A 13,099-nucleotide genomic window follows, 5' to 3' on the forward strand; every position below is an offset into this window, starting at 1 on the left:
AGTATTTTACATACCTACATTTACCCCTGATATTTTGTTTTAACTTTTGTTTGTATAAGGTGATTCTCATATTTATATCTCTTTCTTAGTTGTGACTGAAACCACAGGGAGTGTGTCTGGTCTCAGTTTAACATCAGAACTTAATGAAGAGTTGAATGATCTGATCCAGCGCTTTCACAACCAGCTGCATGATTCTGAGGTAAACTATGTGTGCAGGGCAATTGTTGATGGTTATAGAGACTTGCTTCACCATAATTATTTCCCTTTATTATGGCAATGATTGTCCTTTTTGGGAAAAGTGTAAATTTCAGAATTTGTCTTCCTAGCAAACCCCAGTGTTCTCCTGGGGACTTTTACAAGGTCAAGAATTAGATGGGAAGTGGAAGAATCATGTTAGTTAATGAGGTGGAAAATATTTCTATGTGTAATAGTAAGGATTTGTTTGCAGTATTTGTTTGAAGTAGTTGACTGAAGAGGGCAGAGAAGCATAGAATGAAGATAGACAGGCAAAGAGATATTGCTTTAGAATAAAGTGAGGGATTTTTAAATCAATTGAGGGCACACAATGAATGTCTTCGGTATAGAAGAGAAGGGGTAACACAATGAATGGACTCGGGGAAGGGTTTTTATACTAAATAATGGAAGGATTTTTTCTCTTTAAAGGAAAACTATACCCCCTGAACAATGTAGGTTTCTATAAAAAGATATTGCATAAAACAGCTCATATATAAAACCCTGCTTCATGTGAATAAACCATTTTCATTATAATATTCTTTTTTAGTAGTATGTGCCATTGGGTAATCCTAAATACAAAATTGCCATTTTAAAAAATAAGGGCCACCCCCTGGGATTGTAGGATTCACAGTGCACATAAACAATCCTAACAAACCATACATGTTGGGTCACATGAGCCAATTAACAGACAGACTAATATGTTTACTAACATGTGAGATAAATATCTGGAGAGATTTCTAGAGATGTTGCCCATATCAACCAATCAGATCTTTGCTTTTGTTTTCTAATGTATAGGTGGCTGTTTAAAGCTAATTGCTGATTTGTTGCCATGGGCAACATCTCCAGATATTTATCTCCAATGTTAGTAAACATGCCCCAATGTTTTGTCTTCTGCTTCCTGTTACTGTTAAGAGTTGTAGTATTTCTGGTCAGGTGATCTCTGAGGCAGCACACAGACCATCTCAAAATGGTGGTTCAAGGCAAAAGATTTAAAAGGGCAATATTTACTTAAATATATATACCAGATTGGTAAGATTCTTTAATATGCCACTTAATTTGATGTAAACTGTCTTGCTTAAATATTCATTTTGGGGATATAGTTTTCCTTTAATGAAAAGAAAAGCAACTATAGTTCTTTGTACTTTAAAGATGTAGTTCACCTTTGAATTAGCTTCTTATATGATGTCGAATATTTTTGATTAATTTAGCTTTTAGTTTAGCAGCTTTCCAGTTTGGCATTTCAGCAGCTATCTAGTTGCTAGGCTCTACTGTACCCTAGTAACAAGGCAGTATTTTAAGCGAGGGCCCGAATATAAAGAAAAACAATTCATAGTTGCAGTAACAATAAAATCGTGGTCTCTCAAATTCTGGGGTCTGTTACCCCCATTTGAAAACTGCAAAGAGGCAGAAGGGGGAGGTAAATAATTAAAAAAATAAAAACAAGAATGTGATAATTTGCATTGTCTGAAATAAGTCTGTCTATAGTATAGCAACGTAAATTGCATGTGGTTTATAAATATTAAAGAAATGGTATACATCAGAAAACGTGGCATCTTTTATTATATTGCTATGACCTAGTTGAATTCATTGAATATTTTGTTTTGATTATTTTTATTTTCTTAGGATCCACCTGCACCAGATAACAGGAGGCAAGCAGAAAGCCTTTCACTTGCTAGAGAAGTTTATCGAAGTAGAAACTCCTCCACCTCAGATACCCCTTTAGAAGACAAAAGCCCCCTTTTCAATAATGTTGGTGTGCTGCTGGAGAAAAAACAGAAAATGGATACCCTTTTAGGAGAGCTTCACACCCTTCAAGATCAGCAGCTGAATAATACTGCATGTAAGTTGTGGAGACAAAGAAGAAGGACCGTATATTTTGTCTTGCAGATTTATTTAAACTTCAAGTTGTCCTGCAAGTAAAATTACCTTTATAAATAGCATATATCCCCACCACATTTCTTCTAACCAAGTCAAATATAAAATTAAAGCAGTTAACGTCATATTGAAAGTATCACTTTAACATACCCTTGCTCATACTAGAAATTGAACAGTGACTCTCAGGACTGGCAACCGTTCATTCTTAATAGATCTTCCTTTTGTGCCTAGGTAGAACAATCCGTGACTGTCATTGTGAAATGTATACTAGTCGTTAATAATAGAACCACCTGTGCTCTGGCATTGCGATCTGTAAACTGCCATTGCTGGAAGCCATAGTGATAGACATTGTTCTACTCTGGGAGCAGGTTTGGCAACATATGCTCCTGTGACTTTACATTGCATATTACAGGCTGGACTTCTCAGTTGTAAAAACGTATACAGTTTCATTTCAGTGGTGTCTTTGGTATCCCCCCCTCAATATATCTTTTCTTTATAATCTGTATTTTGCATTATAGTTGTGGCATCTTCAGTCTCCCCTCGAAGAAGCACAGAGCAGAGAACTTTGGGTTCTGCTGTTTCATCCGCCTTGACTTCTGATAATAGGGCAGCACGAAGCCCTGTAACAATAGGAGCCTATCAAACGGCTTCTGTTAATGAAAGTGAAGATGAAGAGAATCAGAACCCTGCTGAGAAACTTAAGTAGGTTTATTGGTGATGGCACCGTATTTTCTTTCAGTATTTTTTTTTTGTATTTGACTGTAAACTTTTTTTTCATCATTACACTGTATAGTCTCCTGTAATGTTTTCTTTGAGAAATGGGAGAGCCAAGCTTAGCATATGCAGTACAAAAACATTTTGTATGCACACAAATTTTGTGTTCTTCCTCAGCACCAGTTTATTTTCTGTATTAGCACAGACTTAACCAGATAGGGTCTACCTTTAGTAAATGTATGATATTGGTTTCCTATACCTCAAGTGTTTAAACTGCCATGATACTCCATTTCATTACATTACACTGATAAAAAAAATCTCATATTGTTGTATGTAAATGTAGATTACTCACTGTCCACTTATATAACTGAATAATACAGTTCTTACAAGAAAAATGATCTAAAGGAGCTGTTTGTAGGCCACATTCTACAGCTGTGGGCTTCTGGTCACTAGCTCAGTAAATCTTGATAAATAGTACAGGTATGGGATCCGTTATCTGGAAACCCGTTATCCAGTAAGCTCAGAGTTACGGAAAGTCTGTCTCCAATAGAGTCCATTTTATCCAAATTTTTAAAAATTATTTCTTTTTCTCCAATAATAAAACAGTACCGTATATACTCGCGTATAAGCCGAGTTTTTCAGCACTGAAAATGTGCTGAAAAAGTCTACCTCGGCTTATACGCGAGTCTCTCCCTGCTGCTGCGTGCTCGTTCACTGTTTACTGTGCCTGTCCGCACAGCAAAGATGTACAGTATAGCATTCTGAGTACCGGTAATGCTGCTGAAGTGCTGGGACAGGCTGAATAGCATGACAGGCGTGCGCGCCTAACTCACAATGATCCATGCGCGATAGAGCAGGCTGCGTGCAGTTTCAGGCAGAAAACTGGCGGCCATGATGTTGTGACGTTGCGCATGTTACCGTACGTTCCGGCGCCCATGCGCTAAGAGAGGCGCGGTGCCCTTCTTCAATGGCGCCTTCTCGATGCGAAAACAGCCGTTGCTCTCCCTGTCAGTGATCGCTTTCTCCCTCAGGCATAGTAAGCCTGGGGAGTCGGACTCCAACTATGTGCCTGCTTAGTGTGGGGAGACTGAGAGAGGGAGAGACTGCCTGCTGCAGGCTGCTGCCACCCACCACGACCACATGGTAAACCTTCTCTTCTCTGACTTCTTCTGCACTCACACAGGCTCACAGAGGGGTGTAGGAGAGAGAGAGGGGAAGGAAGCTGTTCTGCTGCAGAGCAGTGCTTTTGACACTGGGAAGAAAGAGCTGAGGCTGAGCTCAGCACTGAGAAGACAGTGTGGCTACTTTTTTTGCAGGGGGAGGGGGGAGCAGCTTTTAGTAAAATGTAGCTGTGCAGGCAAAAGTGTAGTATAGGCTTATACACGAGTCAATACAGGTTCCCAGTTTTCCTAGGTAAAATTAGGTACCTCGGCTTATACGCGGGTCGGCTTATACACGAGTATATACGGTACCTTGTACATGATCCCAACTAATATTATTAATTCTTATAGGAGGCTTAACCAGCCTGTTGGGTTTATTTAATATTTACATGATTTTCTAGTAGACTTAAGGCATGAAAATCCAAATTACCGATCTGTTATCCCAAAAACCCCAAAAATGTCCCGAGCATTCTGGATAACAGGTTCCATACCTTTCTCTGCCTGTCACTGTGTAAATTGGGCAGATTAAGTTCAGAAAATACAAGCAACTTTTTTATTTTGCATTTTATGTTCCCAGGAAACTGAAGGAGGTTAGAAAAAGACTAAATGAGTTGCGTGAGTTGGTTCATTATTATGAACAGACTTCAGACATGATGACAGATGCTATGAACGAAAATACTAAAGATGAGGATGAAACTGAAGATTCAGAATATGACTCTGAACAAGAAGATGCTGAACCAACTACCAATATAAGGTCTAAAAAAAAAGTTATATTTTCATGTCACACTTGCATTATTTTTTTTTATAATTCAATACTGCTTTTATTAGCATAAAAACAAACAGAAAAAGCAAGTAGTGGCATACAATGACAATTGACACTTGCATTATTTTGTTGTTTTATGGTGTTTATAAGAAAGACATTTCTCAATACAGAGCTGTAATACATATGAATATTTTTTAATGTTTGTAAATGAGAGGAGTAATTTCCTGTGCCTTTTTGAACTGGTGTCTCCTAAAACTGGTGAGATGGGTGTTTTACAAAAACCCTACAGTAGTTTACCAGGAATTGATTTTAACCTTTGCTTCCGGTGGTGATTTTATTTTAACAGCTTTACAAAGGTCTGAATTTTGAAAATATTTTGTGTGTGTGTATTTCAGACCTTTCTGTTAACTTGCTATTTTATTTCATGCAAGTTTCAATTTTGTAGACACTGCTGATGAAAATACTTACTCCAGTGGGTGACATGCATTTCGCAAATTATTTAGACAACGTTTGCAATGAATTAAGAATTGATATTACTAGTTTTGTAACTATGACAGCAGGCTTCATCCACCCTTTTCCCCTATTGTTGTTGCACACCCTTCGCAATTAGTTTGTGTTAAGTGTGTTTTTAACACTCAAAATTGTTTTCAACAGAAATCCACAGTATCGGAGTAGCTGGGCACAAATGAATATCAACTCGAATAACCAGAGTGGAACAAATAACCGTGATGAAAGACAACTGAATACTGAATGCGAAATTAACAACAGATCTGCTGTTAATTTAAGATCTTTCAACATGCCTTCAGCATTAGGTAATCTTCAACAATGAACATTATTATCACGTAATATGATAGTACCAGGTTTCTTCACAGAAATACAATAGCCAAAATAATTTAGACTTATTTGCTGCATTAGCAAGCCATAAGAAATAACTGATTGCCAAGCCTAAGGAAGATATTGTGTTGCTGAATAAGAGTCATGGGCACCTGCATTGGTAGATACTACAGGTATGGGACCTATTATCCAGAATGCTTGGGACCTGGGGTTTTCTGGATAAAGGATATTTTTGTAGTTTGGATCTTCATACCTTAAGTCTGCCAGAAAATCATTTAAATATTAAACACAACAGGCTTGTTTTGCCTCTACTAAGGATTAATTACATCTTAGTTGGGATCAAATACGAGCTACTGTTTTATTATTACCGAGAAAAAGGAAATTATTTTTACAAATCTGGTTTATTACATTTTAATGGAGTCTATGGCAGACGGCCATTCCGTAATTAGGAGCTTTCTGCAAAACGGTTTTCCGGTTAATGGATCCCTTACCTGTGCTAATTTAATGGATAAACCGCAAAACAATAAACATGCAAGCCTCTCTATCTTTCTCTAATTGTAAAAGTGTCCATGATTCCAGATACCCAGTCTTTAAAAAGCTATTTGTTTGTAGTATAATAAAATGTAATAAAATAATAATGCTACGAATGTATATTCCTTCCAGGTAATGTGGTCATTCTCCTCAGTAAACAGGAAAACAAAATCACTGCTGTTGATGATGTTACAAACATGGATATTATCATGGGTGCTTGTAAAGAACTGGCTTTCTTGGGAATATATATATATATTTTTTTACAAATAAGGAGTGGAGGAAAGTGTTTTTCTTTACTTGAGTGAAGGGAATAGCTGTTAATTTAGGATTCTGTTTGTGTTAAAGCTACCAACTTTTATCATTCTGATTTCGGTAGTTCATTTCTTATTACCTTTTGTGGCGGCATCCACACTGTCTACTATCTTTTTATATTTTTACTGGTTGAGTCTTGTGGATGACTCCCTTAATAGGCTTCTCCTTTGGTCAAGTTTCTCATTTTCCGTTAAAGGGGTTGTTCACCTTCCAAACACAAGTTCAGTTCAAGTTCAGATTGTTCACCAGAAATAGACTTTTTTTTCCCATTATTTTCCGTTTTTAATTTTTTATTGTTTTCTCAAAATCTAAATTTAAATAAATTCCTGCCTCTGGTGTTTGTCTGGCAGCTCCGTAATTCAGGTGCAGATCATGAACGGTTACAATTTTGCAACATTTAGTTGAGACATTTCTCAGCAGCATCTCTGAGTATTACCAACTATTGTATCAATTCTAACAGCTGCCTTTAATGAAATTCAGGAATTCAGGGCCAAAGCTAAGAAATGTTTCAACTAAATATTAATTAAAAACAGTTGACCGAGTAGGCGACCCCCCCCCCCAAGCTGCTTTATAAAGAAAAATATTAGAAAAACAGTCACACATAGAAAATAGAAAGTGACTGGGAAAAGTCTATTTCTGGTGAACTGAAAACAACTGAATTGCAAAATGTGTTGGAAGTTTAACAAATCCCTTTAATATTAATTCGAAAAGCTAGTACAATCTGTTATAAACTTGTTTTCTGTCTGCTACTGAAATATTGAATTTCTCTATATGTTTAGATTGCTTATACAATATAGAACATTCTGATAAAGAGGAGGATGGTAACCGAGAACTAGATGATGAAGATGCAGAAGACCAAGGGAGCAGAGCCTCCTTGTCCAGCCAGAATAGTGTTGCAGATGATGTCCAAAGTGTGGATTTTGAACAGAAATTCAATCGACTTGTAGCAGCAAAACAGAAATTAAAACAACTGCAAGATCTAGTGGCAATGGTAAGGTTATTTGTGTTAAAGGGTATAATATAAACATTTGTTCAATGCGAGTGACCCACAAACTTGTTGTTTTGTTCATATCTGGGACTAAAACAATGTCATCATAAATACCAGTTCTTCCTCTTTCTATTTTCAATTGTTTAGTATGGTGATGATTCTGAGTCTGAACCTGTAGCACCTGAGAGATCTTTCAGTGGTGACCAGTTTCCTCCTGAAGCAACAACACTAAAACAGCAACCAAATAACACTCGCCCAAATGTGTCAAAAGCACAAAAAGATATAGCACTTAAAGAACAAGCAAGGTAATGGTGTGTTCTACTTATATTTGCAAGCCAGTCTTTGTTGATTTGCTGCTGATTGGTGTTGATTGGTGTTGATGGTCTGATGTGTTACAGAGAGAAATTCTATGAGTCCAAACTTCAGCAGCAACAAAGAGAGCTCAGTCAGTTACAAGAAGAAAGGAAGAAGCTCATTGAGATTCAAGAAAAAATCCAAACTTTAAGAAAAGCTTGTCCTGACTTACAGGTGTGTGCAATGCACCATGTGTTAAATCATTGGCTTAAAGATACCATTTATTTCTTTAGTTGTTCAATTGTTTAAATTCAAAAACGTTTGTTGGCATTAGGGATCCCCAACTTTTTTTGCCCATGAGCTACATTGAAATATAAAAAGAGTTGGGGAACAACACAAGCATGAAAAAAGTACTTGGGGTGCCAAATAAGGACTATCTGGTAGCCCCTATGTGGAATGACAGTGTACAAAAGACTGGCCGAACATCTGGTTTTTATGCAAGCAAAACTTGCCTACAAGTCAGGAATTCAAAAATAAGCACCTGCTTTGAGGTCACTGGGAGGAACATCCAAGGGGTTGGTGAGCTTTAGTTGGTAGGGATCACTGACATATAACATAGCGATGCTTAAAACACAATCTGGTGGGAGCAAATATTCTACCAGGAAATTTTTGACCTCAAAGCAGGGGCAATGTAATACTAGTATTTCTTTTGGTCTGCTTGGGGGACACAGGGACATAGCTGGTACCTTTAGGAGGCAGGACACAACTAGGAAAAAATGGACTCCTCCTACACTGGCTATACCCCCAGTAGGCGGATGATAGAACATGCTTTTTATTTTTTCTTATGTTTTTCTATTTTTGTTCAGCCTCAATGACATCTGGGGATGATTGGGCCCTATACACTGAGTAGAGGTCCACTACTGACATCCCCTAATGAAGGATCTGCCCCGGGGTCTTGAAGTGCCTTGCACAGACCACCCAGCCTGATTGAATTTTTTCCCTTACAGGGTAAAAAAGAGGGCTGGCCAGAGGACAGAATACATAGGGCCTTCCAGGGATAAGTTACGCCTTCCCCTGCCCATACAAGACTCTTTAGTGCGGGAGTATAGGTCACTCTGCAAATCTCTCACCAGGAGAGTCTCCGGACCTGCTTCCGTGTCTGTCTGAGGGAGTGTCCGGTGCGTGGTTGTACGATTACTTTGTATCTGGCACCTTTTCTCATTCTGAGACACCACACTATCACATGCGTGAGAATTCAAGCAATCATCACCTCACTGCCGCCATTTTGTGCAGGCTTCCCACATGGCACATTCTCCCGGTCAGCGATCCCAAACCCATTGCACTTGGGGGCATCGCTGAAGCAGCTGCTTCAGATTCCTACAGTGGGGTATCTTCCTGCTTGGTCCTCGGTACCAGCAGGGCACTACTAGGACAGCTGCTCCTCCTATCCTGCTCATACCCATCTGCAGGTTAGTGTTCAGCTGAGCACAGGGGCTACTAGTGTGTTTCTAGGCCACTCTCCTTACACGGAGAGGCTTCACTAAGGGCTATAACACTGAATCTCCAGATCCTACTCTCCCTCAGGGAGACCAGGCCACTTGGGGAATCCTCAACCCAAAACAAGGACACCTCTCCATGCAGGGAGCCCCCCATCCCACCACAATGGGCTTCTCAGCTAGCTACGGGTATGCCAAGACTGGCACAATAGTTAGACAAACTCAGAGCCACCTCCCCATCTGATGAAGAGAGCGACTCTCCACCCAGAATTGCTTCCATACATCCTCTATATTCAGAGGATGACTATGATTGATCCAAAGGCAAGTTTTCTTCCAACTCAGGTCATGAAGAGGAGGAGTCTCTTAGACCCTATTCAGACTCTGTGGACTCTCTGATCACTTCTGTCCTAGAAACTCTCCACCTCCAAGAACCAGAAGTCTCATCCGATTCCATCCGAAGTCACTTTTCAAACGTCACTGCAAGACTTCTCCAGTTTTCACTTCTCACTCGCAACTTGACCAGATCATTCAACAGGAGTGGGACAAACCCGAGAGGCGATTTCAAACAAACCGCAGTTTCCAGAAGCTCTATCCCTTCCCAACGGACATTCCAGAGAAATGGTCACAGCCACCCTCAGTGGATGCACCAGTATCCTGACTCTCCATGAACATGGCTCTCCCAGTCCCTGATGCCTCTTCCTTCAAGGACTCTATGGACAAGAAACTAGAGAGCCCCCTGCATTCTCTCTCTTCTCATTGGGCACTTCTCTGCGCCCTATTTTAGCCATGTCCTGGGTGAGCAGGGCCATCCAATCCTGGTCAGATTTTCTTCTCAACGCAATTGCTTCTGAAACTCCTCGCCCCAATGGGCTTCCCAGATAAAAGAGGCAAATGACTATATCTCTAAGGCCTCTTTAGATGCAGCCCAAGTAATCAGTTGGTCGGTCATCTGCACTTGCTATTGCGGCCCGCAGGTCCTTATGGATGAAGTTATGCTCAGCCATTTTTACTTCCATGCCTTTCAAGGGTAAGCTCCTATTTGGCCCAGACTTGGATAAAATCCTACCACAACCTAAGGTTCCGTCCACATTCCGCAGGGGAAGGTTTTTTTCGTGGCCCCCAAGCCAAGAGCACGAGATATTCTCCCCCAAAACAATCCTTTGGGGCTCGCGGACACTTTGAGAATAAGGAAAGACCATCCTGGAGACAAGTCTACCTCAGCATGACTGTGTTCATACACCATCGTGACTAAGTCTGTTCGCCGACGCGTGACTCACACTCATTCAGGATGCCTGGTGACTCAAGGTTATCACCTAGTGTTTGTCTCACCTCCTCCTCCTCCTCATCGCTTCTTCATGTCCAGACACAGGGCTTCCCTCCCTGGATTGAGGCTCTCTTTTTCTCTGTCAGACATGTTACAGTTCATAGATTAAGTTATTATACCTGTTGACTTTGTTACAAACTGAGCTGAGCTCTGCCTTCTGGGGGTATAGCCAGTGTAGGATTAGTCGGTTTTTTCCTAGTTGTGTCCTGCCTCCTAAAGGTACCAGCTATACCCATTGTCCCTGTGTCCCCCAAGCAACTGCAGAGAAATTAAAAATAGTTCTAATATAGTTAGTTAGCCAAAAATGTAATCTATAAAGGCTGGAGTGACTGGAGAAAGAGCACACATGTGGTGTAATCATGTAGTCTTACATTTAAAAAAAACTTTGATCACAGTAGCTTTGCTCTACGAGTGCTTTACTAACCCTTTATCTAAAGAGTAACTATTGGGAAAGCGGTAACCCTTAAGAGAATTAATGCATCTACACTGAAACAGATTAAAGGTAGAGCGCACAGCCCATCTATTTACCCAGTTTTTATTTTTATACTGAACAATTCCTTTAAACAAAGAAGTCCATAGACCAGTAAGAGAAAAGGTCTGCATCTTTGAAAAATCTTCTCAATTTCTCACATGATCTAGCTTTCCAATTTGGAGAAACCAGTTATTTCTTATTATTGCTGTGAAACACGGGTTTCCTGATGTCAAAAATGGTAGAATAATTGCTTGACTGTACCAGTTAATTTTGATCGTAGCTCCTCTCCGACACAAATCTCTCATTTTACTTGGGGCTAAGACCTGCCAAAACGTAACTTGATGTGGCTTGAAATGATAATTTCCAGCCTGTTAACATCTTTCTCTGTTCAGCTGTCCACATCTAGTGCTGGAACTAACCCTGCAAACAGACAGAACAGACAAATGACCACTACAACTTCAACTCCCGACGTCAATACAAACGGTAACATTGTTGTCCCAGCAATGCCAGATCCTGAGGATTCATCATCTGTTGATAATGAGGTAACATATTAAAAAAAGTTAATTAGAAATTAAATTGAAAGAGGCAGTTCTCTTTAACACGTAACTTTTTACTGTGTGATATTCCACCTCAAGGTGGGCATATCTGGGAGAGATCTGCTCATTTGGTGACCTCGCCAAACAAGCAGATCTATATATGTATGGCCAGCTTTAGGCAAGTACATAGCATTCCTATTACATTTGCTAAAATCAGGGACTGTGTTTATACAGAGGACTACCTATGCTGGGTATAGTTTATGATACAGAATCTCTCTCTTACAAGTAGTAAACTTGGGATCAGCAGGTAGCATTTACAGGTCACCTGTTTAAAAGCAAACATCTTATTGGTTGCTATGGGAAACTGCTCCTGGGCAGACTTAGTGAATTTTATTATATATGGGAGTATGTCTTAAAGCAACACAAGAAAAAAACTCTTGCACTACAGCCAATAGTCCCAGGTGGTGTGTTGTGCAAATACTTTCCTGCAGAAAAGTTTTTGAGCATACTGCTGAAACAGTAGAAGTCTTAACAGCTAATAATGTACTTCATAAGCAGTACACTTTTAAAGCATGTGAAATGGGTCTAAATACTTAACCTAAAAATAATTTTAATTTAAGATTTATGTATTTTTTTTGTCCTTTATGCAGGTTTGGTCTGAAATACGTAAACACCAAATTTTACGAGAAGATCTGAGGCAGAGAAGAAAGCAACTGGAAACTTTGATGGCAGAGCATCAGAGGAGACAAGGAAACACTGAAACAACATCTGCTGCTTCAATAAGGAGTGATGACTCTGATACTCAAGGACTTCAGCAGCAGACTCGAACTGAAAAGTGAGTATTTTGCAGTGTGTGGGAAAAGATTAAGTAGATGAGTTATAGTTGCACAATGTTAGCGGTGTCCCTTCTGTTCCTCTCTGTGCCAATGCTCGTTTTGGTCTTGGAGGAAAGAGGTATTAGCCTTTTACTTTCTGTGTGGGCTTAAAATTTAGCACCTTAGTTGGGGAATCTTTGTTGTTGTACTTTGAATCCTTTCATATTATTCACAATATTTAAACTGCTGATTCTATGAAGAAGTAAGGTCTCAAGACTTAATCATACACTTGACCTTGCCAAATGAACGACTACATTCTATGAAACTGACACTTTTAATAGAGAGTATCTGTTATCAGATTTGGAGAATATTTAACAGTATAGTATTCCAATAAATACTGCACTATTGTATATTTTGAATTTGTTTCAATTACTCCTTTCAAGTCTTTTACCAAAGGACTCTTATACAGGGTGTTTTCTTTCATGGCCAGAAACATTGTTGCACTTAAACAAGGCCGTAAGCACAATCATTTGTATGTTCAGTAGACTAGATACCAAAGTTATTTTCTCCAGTGTTGGCTTGGGGGGCACAGGGACAGTGGGGTATAGCTGGTACCAGTAGGAGGAGAACACAACAATATGAAAAATGTAACTAGCTTCTCCACCGCTTGCCTGACACCTAAAGAGGATTGCAACCCCTACACTGAGTAGGGGTATGGGCCATTCCTTTTTCAGGTTTTCATGTCTGAAGG

The 13,099-nt window shown here is 39.5% G+C and overlaps 1 protein-coding gene across 6 annotated transcripts in view; it reads left to right on the forward strand.

The window, feature by feature from the left end:
- Positions 1 to 13,099, forward strand: part of pcm1.L (pericentriolar material 1 L homeolog) — a 54,925-nt gene that overhangs the window by 17,345 nt on the left and 24,481 nt on the right. For all 6 annotated transcript variants that reach the window (XM_018231350.2, XM_018231504.2, XM_018231579.2 and 3 more), the window contains 10 exon segments: positions 90 to 199; positions 1,858 to 2,074; positions 2,628 to 2,811; positions 4,561 to 4,737; positions 5,401 to 5,558; positions 7,203 to 7,414; positions 7,559 to 7,716; positions 7,810 to 7,939; positions 11,390 to 11,539; positions 12,184 to 12,368. In XM_018231350.2, the coding sequence (XP_018086839.1) occupies positions 90 to 199; positions 1,858 to 2,074; positions 2,628 to 2,811; positions 4,561 to 4,737; positions 5,401 to 5,558; positions 7,203 to 7,414; positions 7,559 to 7,716; positions 7,810 to 7,939; positions 11,390 to 11,539; positions 12,184 to 12,368 (1,681 nt within the window).

This window comes from Xenopus laevis, chromosome 1L (genome assembly GCF_017654675.1).
Source record: "Xenopus laevis strain J_2021 chromosome 1L, Xenopus_laevis_v10.1, whole genome shotgun sequence".
Taxonomy (NCBI): domain Eukaryota; kingdom Metazoa; phylum Chordata; class Amphibia; order Anura; family Pipidae; genus Xenopus; species Xenopus laevis.